General features: G+C 43.9%; 1 protein-coding gene across 4 annotated transcripts in view; it reads left to right on the forward strand.

The window, feature by feature from the left end:
- The first annotated feature begins 215 nt into the window (after nt 1–215).
- Nucleotides 216–16,028, forward strand: part of MAP3K3 (mitogen-activated protein kinase kinase kinase 3) — a 60,937-nt gene continuing 45,124 nt past the window's right edge. For 2 of the 4 annotated variants that reach the window (XM_069541703.1, XM_069541704.1), the window contains exons 1-3: nt 281–661; nt 8,512–8,633; nt 10,185–10,277. In XM_069541703.1, coding sequence (XP_069397804.1) covers nt 658–661; nt 8,512–8,633; nt 10,185–10,277 — 219 coding nt within the window. In that variant the 5' untranslated portion in view covers nt 281–657. Of the gene's footprint in view, nt 662–8,511; nt 8,634–10,184; nt 10,278–16,028 lie in introns of all 4 variants that reach the window. The other 2 variants (XM_069541705.1, XM_069541706.1) reach the window with 1 other exon arrangement.

Raw genomic sequence — 16,028 nt, forward strand, 5'->3', positions numbered from 1 at the left:
GCGGAGTGAACCGGGAGCTGTTCCGATGATTGGCAGAGGGTAGACAACCCTCCGAAACTGCTTTGGCTTCGCCTATTGGCATCCTGCGAGAGTAGGCGGGATTGGTTCATCGAGGGGTGCCGTTGATTAGCTGGCGGCTGAGAGTTAGGGTGTTGGAGAGAGCTGGGGGAGGAGGGGCGGTGGGGGCAGCGACTTCTTCCTTGTTATTGGGTGGTGAAGTGAGTGAGGGGTGGCACCATGGGCCAGCGGCTGGCTAGGATTGGCGAGTGCTGGGGTGAGTGACAGGCAGGGGGGCGAGCTGCGCGACCAGCGGTTTGTTTTTCGGAGCGTTCCTGAGGTGGAGAACGGCGGCCGGACGGAACGACTTCGGGACTGAGGGACTGGCGGTCGGGCGGGCCGAGCGGCGCCGCCGAGGCCGGGCTGGGCCGAGCCGAGGAGCGCCGGGGATGTAGCGGGCCACCCTGCCCATGCCACAGCGCCCGGCCGCGGGCGGAGCCGGAGCCGGAGCCTGGGGAGGCGGCGGGGGCCCCGAGCGCAGCCCGCGCCCCCCGCGCGGAGCCAGGCCCGCTGCCGTCCCCGCCGCCCGGGCCCCCGGCATGCAGCTCCGGCTGCGGAGGTGACACTCGGGCCCGAGCCGCCGCCGCCGCCATCGCCACCATGGGTGAGTGTCGCCACCGCCCCGGCCTGTGCCCGCGCTGCTTCGCGTCGCCCCGCCCCGGGCTGAGGGGAGGAGGACCCTGGGCCGCCGCCTGACAGGCATGGACAGCCCGCCCGGCCGGGGCTGCGGACCGCCGGCGCCCGCCCGCCCCGCTCGGGCTTAGCGGCTTCGCGGCCCGGGCGGGGGTTCTGGCTCCCCCGGCCTTCAAGGGCGGCCCCGGTCCGCAGAGCCCACTTGGCCGCCTCTTTCCTGGCCGCGCGGCCAGCACATCCCGAGGAAGCGGCAGCGGGTCGAGGGCCCGTGCTCGGCGGAGCAACCCGCTCCGGGCCGAGCGAGCGGGACCCCGAGCCCGAGGGCGGGGGAGCGCGAGCGCAGTGTGGGGCCCGGGCTGGAGGCTGGTGCAGGCCTAGCTGCTGTTGTGTCTTTTCCTTGATTTGCTTTTTTTTCCTGCCTGTGTCATTTCCTTCCCTTTGCTCACACAGGCCGGCCTGTGAGAGTTCCCGGGGCTTGCTCTCTAGCCCTGTGCGCGCCCCAGCGCAGGGGGGGAGGGCGTGCGGGGAGACAGGCTGCGAGGTGATTAAAATGGCAATCACTGTTATCAACCGCGCGGTTGAGAAATGCGAGCTGCACGCAGACTGCTGGAGTTTGGGAATCGGCTGCCAGTGATAATACACATCCTACTCTTTGAAAAATCTCGTTGCAGTGTTTTACATCCATTAGTTTAATCTAGCGGTGTGCCTGAAATTATGTAACTTTTGAAAGAGAGAAACATTCACTACACAAAAAAATCTCTGAAATCATTTCCTTTTTAATCGATGGTTGCAATTTCTGTTGTGAAGATGTAGTCTAAGGAACGTTTTAATGTCTTCCACACGCAGCATTTGAACTGAATTATATTTCATGTCCTTTGTGGTAATTTAGCAGACGACTATTGGAGTTCATTAAGTAGCAGTAACATGTTCGATGTACTTGGCTTCTCTTGTTGGATCAGTTATTTTGATACAGTTGTCTGCAGTGGCAAGTTTTGCAAAGTATTTGTTATTGTCCTAATTAATCAAGGGGTAAACTTCAGTTAAGGGGTCATTTGCACAGCCACTGATTCCATCTGTGAAGAGGGAACATTAATGTTTGCTTTGCCCTATGGCAAGGTCAAGTCGTTTTTGTAGGAGGCTGAGTGTTTGCTGTGTCACATTGGGCAGATAATCTTTTGTGGCCCATCTTTACACTCTGGCTTTGAATGAATTGCCTTGTTCTGTTCCATGCTGCCCCTCTACAGTAAGGAATGGGTTCCTTCATTTATTGGGCTGTTTCCTTCCCATGCTTTATTTCAGAAGTGCTTGCTTTTCTGGGCAAAGTCTGTGACAGCAAGCAGAAAACGAACTCAGTGAGGCCTGGTATTTATTGAATAAATACGTAATTCAACAAATACTCGTTGAGCATTTACTGTAAATGGGGTACATAATTCTTCTTGTCCTCCCCAGGTTTCACACATTTATCTTGTGCTCTGGAATTTGATGATCACACTAAATCTTTGAATTGATTTGTGAACCTACATTTGTGATAATCTTTCTAATCAGTCTTTCCTTTTTATCCTGCGGGGACAGGCTTGAATCCCAAAGGGGAGTGTGAATACTTAAGGGTGTGCAGACCTCCTATTTTCCACTTTCTCGAGTGCTGAATCAGTGTCCAGATATGTTGACTACATTTCGTGCCTAATAATAAAATAGAGGTCAGCCTGTTTTCACATTTCAAAATCATTTCAAAAAACGTAAATGTGTGAGCATATGGAGAAACAGTGATGGGGACGAAAGGAACTATGTAGATAGGGTCCAGAGCCCCAAAGGAAAAAGGACCAAAAACTCAATATCTTCTCATTTGGTCCCATGTCAGTTTTTACGTGAAGAAAGTGAGACAGTGAGGGGGAAATTAACTTGCCTGGTGACTGCAGTATATTAATCGGCAGACAAGCTGATTTAAGAACCCCTGCCTGGCTTTCTTCACCACTCTTCCCTCATACCATTCTCACTTTCTTTTAAGTAGATGACCTTGGCATGCACCTAGAACTAGTACTGAATTCTTTTAGAACCTGACCTTCAGTTTGCTTTGTATAGGGCTCAGCAAGGGTGTATGCACAAACACGCACGGAGTCTCTCTCTTAAGTACTGGTTTCCATTTTGGTGATATAAATGATGAAAAGTCAGATTCCCAGGTTAGCATGCGTTAGTTGCTGTATGTAGTCCTAAATAAGTTCAAGGGGTAATAAGGGAGAAACATAGACTTATTAGTATTTTATTATACTTGTTAAACTCCAGCCTAGCGAGGAAAGGGGTAAAACTAATTTGAGTTCCTGCCCTTCAGGTTCCTTGGTTAACAGTCATATTTTCCTGAGCTGTTCTAAGCCCCAGACTCAAGCTTGTTTGACAGCTTGGGTTGGTAATGAAAACAGGTCAGATTTTATATTGGCAGTTAGCCCCAGTAACTTTCTAGTGGAAATTACACTTATCCTTGTAAATAATAGGAAATGCTCTTTTTGTTTGTTTTTGGCCTTTTTTTTTTTTTTGGCTTTGATATTATGTGGTTATTAAAAAAATTGAAAATTGACTGGTCGTTTTTTCTTGGTCACACCAAAATTCCCTCCTGGTTTTAGTAATTATAGTGGTAAATGCTGCTAATTACACCTAAGGTTAATTTGCTAGTGTTTACTTGGGCTCTATAAATGCAATCTAAAGTTTGGTGGGAAGTATTACTGAAAAATATGTAACAACTTGGAAACATTACAGGAATGTGAACTGAGTGTAGGATTTAGGATGGTGTGGTTCTGGTTTGATAACTTGGTTTGAAGTCAGAATCATTGTTTCAAGGCTGTTGGAAGCTCCCAGTTATACCAGTCTCAATTCAGTTTGGCTAGAATCTGACTGCCTGTGTAGATCTAAGTAGTTGGCAACTGTTTGTTAATTGAAATTGGGATCATAGTTTAATGACTCAACATGGCTTTGTCACGACTAGACTTCTGATGTTTTACAAAATTATGGTTGGCTTTAAAACTGAATTTTAGGCATTTATAAAAAGTAAATATCAGTCCAACTGGGCACGACTTAGTGAAATACACAGGATAAGAAGCCGTTTTCTTCGTTCTGACTATATCTAAGCTATCCATTTTTCCTTTGCCCCTTTTATTGAACATCTCTTCTGTGTCAGATACAGTACATGGCCCTGTGTATGTATTTATCCTGTATTTAAGAAGTTATAGTTAGGTAAGGTGAACCAGAAACATATAAACAAATAAGTGGTGTTATAGATACCTTGTCAGAACTGTAAAGATACATTGGATGGAGAGATCAATTCTGTAGTTTTGAGATTGACATGCATTATCCTATAGTCCTCAGACCTCAAAGGTTAAATTTCATTAAAATAAAATATGATGGTGATGTATGGATTCTTATGAGAAAGCAATAGCTTACTTTGTAATATGTATTTTTAAATTTTAAGTCATCAACTAATATTGAAGGACTCTTATATCACAGAAACAGAAAAATAAACCCCAGAATTTTACTTTGAGATCTAGCAAAGTTTTCAGCCAGGACCTTGAACGAAAAAGGAAAAATGTTTGTTGTGAATTCAGGATCAGACCTTTTTGTTTATACTTATACTAGGAGATGATTTTTGCCCGGAGGGACAGGATGGAGGAGAACCGTGCGGGTATGTAGCATGTCATGAACAGTCAGGCAGTAAAATCAGACTCACAGACACTGAGGCACAGGGTCTCCAGAGTGAGCAGTGTGATCGGATGATCTGACAAAGTTGGGTAGAGTAGAGCATTGCCAAGATGAAGAAATCATTTAAATGAAAACAGAGATTAAATTTGGGAGTTGTATGTATGGGAAAAAGAGTGTCTGGCATCATGCGGGACAACAGTGTTTATCCAACGACGTGTTGCTTCTGGAAACTTTTCTGGGGTTTTAGCCAAGGGAATTCATAAATGGGAGTGCCTTAAGACCCTGCTTTTAGATAGAAGTAATAGCTCAGTCTGGAAGGGTGACTTCCTGCTGGGGTTAATGAGCGAGGAGTGTGTTTGCCTGGCAGCCCCCACGCCTTAGGTCAGGATATCAGAAGAAAAAGTACTCGCTGTTGGATAATTACGGATAGCTATCTGCTTGAGACTGCTGACAGAGCTTCCACTTTTTAAGCCTGGATTGCAAATCCTGTTTCATAGAGCCCTTCTTTTTTTTTCCTATGAATATTCCTCACCCCTAGATCTTTAACCCTCTAATCTCTAGAGTTAACTTCTTCCTTTGTGCTTCTTTCTGGTAGCTTTGAAGTGTGTCATACCACCCCCGTCCTTTGGAAATCTTTTCAAGGTTATAGCATACTCTTACCTCTGCCTCAGCTTGTTCACGTGTAAAGTTCATAAAGGAATTATTGATTTCCACTACTTCCAATCTTCAGCTTCTCGATTCCCTGTCAAGATGTTTCTGCCTCTGTTACCCTATTGGACCTGCCTGCCCCTGCTCTTCTGCGGTCTTAGCTCTGTGGTGTTACTTTTGTCTGTCTGTTTCTGGTTCTCTTAAAGACTTCTGTGCTGGCGCATCTTCTTCCTACTCTTCTTGTTGGCGTGAGTATTCACTCAGGATCAGTCCCTGAGCCTCTTTTCTTTTCCTCCGCTGTTCACTTGCTTTCACGTCCCTTCTCCTCCTCAGTTCATTTATAAAGCTCTCATCCATAGCTGGAACAGCTTTCCTTTTTTCAAAACAGAAAAAAATCTTTATTCTATAAAATTATCTATTTAACCCCTTGCTACTCACGTTGTAAAAAAACTTTCACACGTGTGTTTACGTATTCTGGTTTGTATCTTGTCTAATTCGATCTCTTTATTTGCATAACCTTGTATCTGTGTGTTGTCTGTCTTTTTACCCCTAGAGTTTGATATCGAAAGTATCTTTCAAAACTGTCTAATGTGTAATACATGATAGGTAGTCAGTAAATGGTTATTGTTAATGATTAATAAAAATTCTAAAATAAAATTAAGTATTAGGATATATTGTGGCCTCCAGTCTTTTCCCATTAACCTTTTTTTCCCCATTGATGATGATAATAGCCAGCATTTTTTCAGCATTAGGTACCATGAGGAATAATTTGTAAGGTTTCTTTTTTCCCCTCTTAAGTCTCACAGCAGCTCTGTGTAATGATACTTTTATTATGTACATTTTACAGATGAGGAAATTGAGGTTTAGGGAGAATAAATAATTTGTCTAAGGGCTCCTTAAAACCCAAGTCTTTCTGACTCCAAGGTCCATATAACTGTTGCACTCTAAGAAAGCTATTTGTTAATTTCTCTTTTTTTTTTTTTTAAGGAATGCATACGGTAGCACAGATAATTCAGTTAAAATCCCAATCCAGGAAGAAATGCCTGAAAGAACCACTTGATGTGCTTCCCGTCTTTATCCATCTCCTCAGTTTGAAGTATCAGTTTAAGAACCAGTTTGCCTTTAGAAGTATATGCTCTCTTGACACAACAGCAGATTCTATAACTATGTTTCACTGTGTCAGTTGTCCTGGATTCCAGGAGATAGAGCCAAACCATTCCTCCAGTGTGTTCTCAGCGCTGGAACTACTAAACAAGTTTATCCGTTAAGTAATGCCAGGAATTGGTTAGCTTCCTGGAAACAGAATTTGTCAACCTGATAAACCAGCTCTTATAATAGCATCATCTTATACAGAATTAGAAACAATTTCTCTAGTCATGCTTGTCACAGATTTGATTTGAAAAGCGTGTGTGTATCTGTGTGTGAATATACACATCCATTTTGTTTCCATATCTGAGTTGAGACAGCTATTCTCAGCTCTAAGGCTGGTTTCCTTGATACTGAAAATCACATGCACTCTCTGTTAGGACTGTCAGTGGATGCTCCTCAGAAAACGCCCATCTAGTGCCATCTAGTCATGGTCATGGGGAGCCCAACTTCTGTCAAGTGCGTGCGTGTGTCGCAGTCGTATCTGACAGACCCCATCGATTGCAGCCTGCCAGGCTCTCTTCCACGGGGTCTTCCTGACCCACGGTTGGGCCTGCGTCCCCTGCGTTGGCAGGCAGACTCTTTACCACTGAGCCGCTCTGGGAAGCCCTCATTTACTGTTATAGTGGGTCCAATAATTTCATACATATATAACATTTAATGAGATACAATTTTATACATATATATTTAATTATTTATGTTAAATTTAATAGAAGTGCGTGTGTGTATGCTAAGTTGCTTCAATCGTGTTCTTCTTTTTGCGACCCCATGGGCTATAGCCCACCAGGCTCCTCTGTCCGTGGGATTTGCCAGGCAAGAATACTGGAGTGGGTTGCCATTTCCTTCTCCAATATAAATGCGTGTATTTGTATTATATGTATATAAGCCAGTCATTCTAGTTTAGGTGTTATACTCTAGTTTTAAAATCTTGGTTTGGGGGTTAAAAAACAAAATCCAAGCAAGTTCTCTTTAAGGAGCCTACAGGTAAATTGTGAGAAAATATAAAATAATTGATGGGATGTATGAGTTTTAATTTTTTAATAAGTGTCTGTGTAAATACCCACTTCGTCCTCATTCGTTACCTCATTTACTTCATTCATTTTGTGCTACAACTGTATCACTCATACTTTTGTATGTATTTTGAAGTGGAATTAGTAAGGAAGCTACTCTAATGGTGTTTTTCTTCCAAGTCTTAAATCTAATTTTACTTTTCTGAGCAGACAGAGATCTCTCCATGGGTACCCTTCTTCCTACCTGCACCTCCTCAGAGGGCAAGTAGGGCACCTGAGCAGATTTGGTCCAGGACGAGGGGAGAGGCGAATGATGCCATTTACTTCCTGTGCTTCGTGCTGGTCTTTCCTGTACACAGGGCATTAGAATATTTTCAAGGGGCAGGGATAAAGGGCAGAAGGTAGGCACACTCTGTGGGTGGGGTCTTGTGCTTGCTTCTTTTAAGGTGTGCCCCAAGTCTGTGACTCACTTGTCAGGAAAGCAAGTTTAACAGCTCATTCCTCATGTTTCTTTGCAGATCAACAGACCTGTTTATTTCAACCTCCCACTGCTATTTGAGTGGACAAGGATCTCTTGAAGGACCTGGGAGAATTTGGCAAAATGTGGAATTGGCCTGGTTTTAGGTTCTCAGTTTTGGCCAGTTGTCTTCAATGCATGAGAACTCTAGTGCTCTATGCTATTTCAAGAAAGGGGGATTAAAAGTAATACCAATAAGGCAGAGACAATGCACTGCTTGCTTGGTTAGGGAAGAAAAACAATAGAACTGCCTTTCGACTTCCCTGTGGGAAGCAGAAGGCCTATAAACTTGTAAAGAGTTGGGAAGGGGCATTCAAAGGCTAGGCTTGTGAAACAACTTCTGTTTAAAGCAGCAACCTTGCTTGGTACCTTTTAAATATGCTCTCCTATAGTACTTGAAGAATAGGTCTGTGACTGATTGTCTCATAATTGATTCTCCGTGAATTCATCTTTCTGCTCAGTTCCCTGCTACACTGTGCTGTGTTGTTCTTCACTTCACTCCAACTTTTCATCTATTTTTCCTGGTTGAGTTTCTCTGGCACTGGAAGAATTGGTTTGTTTGAGCACCTCTCTCGCTCCCAGTGAATAGGTAGATATTACTGCCAGAAATCTGATTGGAGAGCTGTTAGAATCTATTAAAATTCAATTTGCCAGTTATCCTCTTTTCACAGATAGCAAATTTATGTCATTTAGTTACAGGACCTGTCATTTCACCTGGGCAAAACTCCCTGAGTATGAGTCATACAATTTGTGAAAGTACTTTCTTTTGTGGTCTGTTTTAAAGTGTCTTAGCCCATGTGCTCTCTTTCTTTGCAGATGAGCAGGAGGCATTGAACTCGATCATGAAGGACCTGGTGGCCCTCCAGATGAGCCGACGTCCCCGGGTGCCTGGATATGAGACCATGAAGAGCAAAGACACGGGTCACCCAAATAGGCAGGTGTGTGCAGCTGTGGCTGTTAAATAACTTTGTTGGGGGTGAGTTTCAGATGGGAAATATGTTACAGGTTTAAATGCTGTTGGCCCCTTCCTTTCACAGTCTCTTGAATGGTAGGTAAGTGATGTATACCCACCAGGTGTGGGTCATGATCTGGAGTCCCAGTGCCTTGTGCATCTGACCTTGTAAATAGTATTTCATTTGTGAAGAATAAGAGTAATTTCTTTGCTAATTATGAGGAGTATTCATAGAATTTTTCCTTTACTGATCATTTGGCAAATATTTTATCCAGACTCATGATCTCTAGCTTAGAAGGTCTTTAAACAGTATATTCTCAGGAAGAATTAATTGATTTTAGTTTATTTAAATGTAATTAGGAAGGGAAATATATTTAATAAAACATCATATATTCTGAAAGGTAAGAATGAGTGATTTTGTTATTATTGTTATTTACAGCTGTTTCCCCTTGTTAACTCAGGTAATTGAGAGTACCTGTTTTATTGAGAGCTGTGTGCTTTCTTAGGAAAACAGTTTCTATTTTGTTAACATTTCCGCTTGTACACTGGTGAGAACTTTCTTCTGTTCAGTGTTGCTGACCTCCTTGTTTCCTGGGTCCTTTGGCAGAAGAGAGGCGTGAGTGAGGGGGAGCCTTCCTTCCTAGTGGGCTTCGGAGGGCTGTGTTCAGTGTGTTTGATGATTTCCTCCTTGTGGTTCTCTTGGTTGTCAGCTGACCTTCTCTCTCCTCATACGCACCTTGTCTACCAGTTCTTTAAAAGTGCTCTTGGTTCCTGGAGAAAGTAGAAGGAGCTGAAACTTTTTCTGTCTGAGGTCTGCTAGATGTAGCCTCCCAGAGTATTTCCTGCCTTTAGGAAAACTGGGGACCCCAAGTCCTTTTGTTTCAGTTATAGCGGAAGGAATAGTTTAGAGAGCTGCTTTTATTTTTTGTGGTTACCTTATAGAACTGGGGGAGCAACAGAATAGGGCCCATTCTTGTACTGCTTTCATACATTATTCTGATTGTGTGGGTTCTCCCTTGCTGTAACCTTTCTATTCAAAGCTGCTTTTGGAAGGAGCATTTTACCAGAAGCGAATCCCCTCCCCCAGACTTGAGCCTAATGACCTCACTTTCCTTCCTGTCTTCCTATGTGGAGTGTGCTTGCTAATGCTGCTCCAGTCAGCTGATCCTTCTCCAAATGGGACTGTTAGCGTGGATATCAGTTAGTAGGTGAAAAGGGGAAGCTTTCTTGAGTTGGAAGGCCCGAAAGAACCCGGCTGAGGAGTGAAGTGGTCTGTTACTATTTAGGAATCCTGCTCAGAGGATACTAAAGCTACTATTAGAAAATCCTGATCTTTTACTGTGCCTACTGCTGTGTTCTTGGAGTAAAGGCAGTGGTTATAGAAGTAGAAGCCTGTGAAAAAGATTGACTACTCTCAGGAAATAATCTTAACAAGAAATACTAGTTATTTGGATCCACAGTTTACTTGAATATCATCAGACTTTTTCTGCAGCATGAAGGATACAAATTATTAACCTCAGTTTTTTTGTTTTTAAAGAAAAAGCACAACAGCAGCAGCTCAGCCCTTCTGAACAGCCCCACAGTAACAACAAGCTCATGTGCAGGGGCCAGTGAGAAAAAGAAATTTTTGGTAAGGAATAAAATTACCCATTAAAGCTGAAATGTGCTTTTAAATCTTGCAGTGCTGGAAGTGTATGGAATTCATATCCTGGACAAATTGTTTTAGTGGATTTGTAGGGAGCACTGGTTACTCATTACCTGTGTTCTGTTACCATTTCTCACAACAATATTATTCATAAGCAGCCTGTATCACTGCTGAACAGTAAATTTCTATGGTGATAGAAATGTTCTATATTTGTGCTGCCCCAATGTAGTAGCCACTGGCCATACGTGGCTGTTGAGCAACTGAGGAACTGAGTTTAAATTTTTAGTCAGTTTTAATTATTTTACATTTAAATAGCAACATGTGGCTATTGGCTATGGTCTTAGCACAACTTTATATAAGGGACTATTGATTTGTTGGGCAAGAAATTGAGTACATCCTTGGAGATGTGTATGTCCTCCATGGACTGGTCATGAGTCATGGGTTTCTACACATTGTGATAAACTCATCAGTGGGAAACCTATCTAATAGTCTAATCCAGGGGCATGGGGTTCTGGGGAGAATGTGAAGCTGTGGAACTGTCATGGCTGTTTAGAAATTGAAGCTCAAAGTTTTATGCTAACTTTAGGTAAAAGGACAATGAAAACATCAGACTAGCTTCTGCTGTTAATAAAGTCAAGGTTGTAGAGTGGTTTCTTCTGGGAAGTGTAGCAGATGTTCAGCTTCTGACCAGGAGAAATATTCTTCAGCAAAATCCTGAAAGCGGAAGGAGAGAGAAAGTCTTAGTGAATGCATTTCCGAGGAAGTGTGAGATGGGGTAAGATGGGGGTGGTGAGAGCAGAGGGGACAAGTGTTTACAGCCTGATATAATGAAAAGAACCCAGCCTAAGAGTCTCGAGATATTAATAGTTTGTTACTGTAGGACTTTACAGTTTACAAAGTGAATTCCCTTTTTAAAAATTCTTGCTTTTGTTTGTCTGGGCTTGGGATAGGAATAAACAGTTTCCTCATTACCACTTCTGCCAGAAGGTCCATGCTTAGGAGGAGAGAGGACTGAAAGATCAAAAACCTAATTTAAATGGCTAGGAGATGCCAAATTGGTCTAAGAAATATCACAGTGGGCTAAAGATTCAGGTTGCAGAGTCCCGGTTGAAAGAACCCAAGTATTTTGGCCAGTAGGAAAGATGGTTTGTTTGGGGATAGATTGGTGCTCGCAGGGGCAAGCAGCAGCCCTCCTGGGGCTCAGACTTGGCACGACGAGGAATGCCACAGGAGCTGGGACTTCAGTGACAGAACTGGTTGGGACCGAGGCCTGGAAGAACGGGAAAGCCTAGTTTAATATCTCTGCTTGGCAAGACTTCAGACATCCTCTTCCCCGAGTAAACAAACTAGGCAATTAATTGAAAAAGGGAATGATTTGAGAACGGCTAAGTGTTCTGAGCAGCTATGGAAGTACAGGGGCATGACGTGCTTGGTTATCCACCTGTTTGCTAGAAGTTAGGATCTGTGCAGTTTGTGTTTTCCCATTAGGTCCCTGGAAGCCTACCACCTGGTTAGAGCTGGCTGCACATTTTTGGATCAGTGTGGCGCACCCTAGGTGTGGTTGGGGCCCATGGACGGCTCTGTAGGCCGTAATGTGCAGACTCTTTAGAAGTCATCACTTGCAGTGCTTTAGCAACAGGTGCTATTTTTCCAAGTTGACAGCTTAGTGTACTGAAAGGAGCCCAGAAGTCGTTGAGTTGTTAATAATCCATTAACGTGGAATTTTACAGTTTGGAGAGTGCTGTCAACAACAACAATTAACAGCAATAACAACAATATAAGCATGTGTGTTATAGTTTAAAAATTCTCAAAGTGCTTATGCAAAGGTTTTAAGTAGAGCCAGGAAGCAAACCCAGGTCTTCTGACTCCTGGTCACAGTAGTTTTACCTACTGTAAAAGTAGTACTGTGTAAGTCTGATGGCCTTTCTGAACCTCAGTTTTTCTGTTTACCTCTGGAAGTTGTGAGCTCATAGAATATAAAGCGCTTTATACATTGGAGCACAGGGCACGGGTGTAAAGCGGTAGTGACTGTGTCACTTCTGTTATGGAGCTGAAAAGATAAGGATTTCTGCCTTTATTGGATTGACATTACTATCAATCAGATGGTCCTTTGTAGACTTCTGCAGCTAACCTAACATATGAAAATCCCAGTGAAGAAATAGAATCCTTATTACCACAGGTTCCTGTTTTCCTTGAATCTTATCACAGAGGTAGGTAGAGGCTTGCACGGAGATGTTTACTAGTTGGTACTTGAGAATGAAAAAGTTGTTTTCTTCATAGCAGGCACTAGAAGGGCAGGCTCTTGTTATCAGCTCTAAAGGAGGAGAATTCTGGGAGCTGTTCTGCCAGCAGGGGCAGGGACTGAGAGGACTGTCTTTTGCTTTTTACTGTGATAGACCTGACTCTTCAGGACTTCCTTTCTCTTTCAAGAGTTATTGATAAGATAGGCTGGCTAGTTTGAAAATAAAACATACAGTGTACAAGTCTCATATTCTATTTCGTAAGAAGCTTCCTTTTCTGTGGTATTTTATTAAGTAGTAGTAAATGATGAATATACCATTTCATCATTGATTTTATTCACATCCTCACTGAATGTCTTGCGCAGTGCTAGGACTGGGGACTGAGAAGGAACTGGGGCAGGGAAGACGGTTGCTTTATAATCACCTCTTCCACTGATCTCTTAGGACTTCTCTGAGTCACACAAATAAAATTATTTTTGGTGCTCTTTTCTTCTCATTTATTTACTATCTTTGGCAAAATTAGGGCTCCAGTGCCAAAGATGTGGGAGCCAGCAAAGGTACCTAGCAATGTGGGGGAATGGGAGCGCTACAGAATCAGAGAGAGGGTGCCGGAGATACTGGCTCGTGGGGGCCTTCACCAGGGCAGAGGTTCACAGACATTTGTTTAATAAACACTTTGATTTTTTTTTTTTGAATTCTTGAGAATCTTCCTGGATTACATGTTCAATTGTTGAGTTCAGACTTTGAGAAGGTCTTTTCTACTTAGGTTTGGTATCGTTGATCACTCCTGTTGCCCGTATGCCGTTCCCAGATTGTAGCCCAGCCTGGGGGCCTGCACTGCCTTCTCCTGGCTATGGCTCTTACTCTTTTACCACACTGGCTCTGGTGGGCAGGGACTTGAACCTCCCTAGGCCTGAATTTTTGTACCAGTGCTTTTTTCTCAGCAGCTGTGGCATCTCTCCATTCACTTCAATGTGAACTTATACTCAAGCTTCTTAGACAAAAGAAATATGTTATATTCCCTGTACCCTAGGAATCACACAGTCTTATTATAAACAAGAAATATGTGAAAAAAAGAAACTAAGGTAGGATGTGACTGTGCCTAAATATATGGTACAAATTCTGAGAGGTGAAGGCGGCCAGGAAAGTGAAAGGTGGGCCAGAACTTGGGCCAGAGGAGTCACAGAGCCATCTCCGGAGAAGGTGGCGCCAGAGCCAAGCAGTGAAGGATGTGTAGGAGTTTAGTCAGGTGGTGCAGCACCCCGGGGTGGGAGACTGCATTATTAAAGGCCTAGGGGAAGGAATGCATATGGCATATTTCAGGAAATAGGGTGCGCATTGAGCTGGCTGGAGAGAGGGTTCCCTTTGAGAACAAACAATGTGAGATGATTAAACTAAGTAAGCATAAGTTCCAGGGGGCTTTAGTAATAGTTAATAACTTAGACTTTATTCCGTAGGTCATGGGTATCGCGGATTAGTTTTTGAATAAAGAAGGGATGTGGTGAAAGCGGTGGCTAAGATGATTGAGACTGTGGAGGCATGTAGAACGTGCTGGAAGAGGGGAGCTGGGAAGTGCAGAGGCTGCTTCAGGAGTTCAGGAGGGGAAAGGGACTCTCGGCGAGTGAGGACTGAGAGAATGGGAAGCAGTCTCGTCCGGGAGTCTCTGGAGGGGAGAGCAGGGTCTTGCCATCTGCTGAGAAAGGGAAAAGAGGGAACGAATCAAACGGAGCTCAGAGGTTTGAGCCTGTCGCCAGTATTGTAAGTGGCACCGTTGAGAAGGGGGACTAGTTAGGGAGGGTGGCTGATTCAGACACATGACTAGGTTGAGTCTGCAATTATAGCAAAAGACTGAGCTGTGTGCGCAGGTATGTGTGTGCACTGCTTTTGCAGTTCTGAAATCCAAAGAGTCCTGCCAACTAAAAGGAGCTTTTAAAAATTTATGTATTTTAAAATTTCCGGCAAACTCATTTGGCAACAAAACTTGGCCTGAATGGACACAGGGCTATTTACAGTCTTTATTTATTGCACTTATTGTGAATATTTATACTTTTCAATACAGAAACTGACTTTTGCTGTTAACAGGTAAACCCTGAATCTCAGTGACTGTACAGCTGTGTCCAATGCAGGGAAGGAGGCGACAATGTTCCCCACAGCCACGTCAGGACCCTGATTGAGGGTGGCTCCTCTGACCTGGAACATGTGGCTGCCAAGGAAGAGAGTGCAGAACTCAGCTTTGTCCCTAGCTATTGGTCAGAACTAGTTACAAAGCCCCAAAGTAACTTCCGAGAGGCTTAGCAGCGTAGAGGAGGGCATGAAGTGTTTGTGTCTGCCTCTGCCATGGGAGCGCCACCCTGTCACCCTCCCTCAAGAGGGGCATCACTTAACATACAGAACACCAGCCACTGTTCTGAAACATTTTTGGCTCCCAAGGGTTTGGCTAAAGGAAAATGGACCTGTATTTTCATTTTTTGAACGTGTGTATCAAGTACCCTTCTCATAGCTTTCCCCAATTATTTCATTTAATTATTTTGATAATTCCACGAGACAGATTGCCACTGTTTGCACTTTGCAAATGAAGAAACTGGGTCATAGAGAGTCATGTTCAAGGTTATAATGGGGAGGTTATAGAGCCAGGGTTTGAAGCCAGACAACTTGACTCTAGTGTTCCATTCCTTACAACGACTTACCTGTCTCGTTTACATGGCAGACAGATGACGTTTTGCTTGAGAAGCTGGGGCTGGACATAGAGATTTGGGAATCTTCTATTTAGAGGTGACCTGATTTTTTAATTCCTACCAAGGAGAAGAAGTGAAGAGAAGGAGAGAAATCCAGAGGCCAAAAGTTCAAACCTTGAGGCACAGTCACGTGTGGAGGGGAGGGGTGGGAGAAGGCACGAGGAAGAGGAACCAGCAAAGAAGCAGAAGTGGTTAGAGTGGTGGCAGGTTCCCTGGCTTGAGACAGAGGCGCAGAGGCAAGGAGGACACAGCCACCAATGCGCAGTGCCTCAGAGAGACACAGAGAACGGTTGGCAGGAAGGAATCGAATGCAGTGAGCTTTAGCTGAGCTTTCTTGTCCATGGCTTGTTCTAGTCAGCCCTGACAGGGGAAACCCAGGGTTAGGAACTTGGCAGATTTGGGCACACCATGTGGTACATGGAAACCAGTCACGGGCCTGCATCCTGATCTGGAAATGCTGTAGCCACATCAGACACAGGACTCAGAAGACTGGGCGTCTTTGTTTACACTGCTTGCTAATCACAGGCTAGGTTAGTCTTGAGTAGGAGTGATTTGTGGTTTGAGGCAAAAGTTTAATTCCCTTTCTGACTGAATTCACGTCAAATAGCATTTGGATTATGTCCCATCATGAAATAAATGTAGTTCCTTTAGTCCCACAAAGGGACGGAGGGAGTTCCTTCCTAGGTGCATCTAAATATCGTAAGTCCCCCGCATATGAACCTTCAAGTTGTGAGCTTTCAAAGATGTGAATGTGCCCTCCC

This window comes from Ovis canadensis, chromosome 11, assembly GCF_042477335.2.
Source record: "Ovis canadensis isolate MfBH-ARS-UI-01 breed Bighorn chromosome 11, ARS-UI_OviCan_v2, whole genome shotgun sequence".
Taxonomy (NCBI): Eukaryota; Metazoa; Chordata; class Mammalia; order Artiodactyla; family Bovidae; genus Ovis; species Ovis canadensis.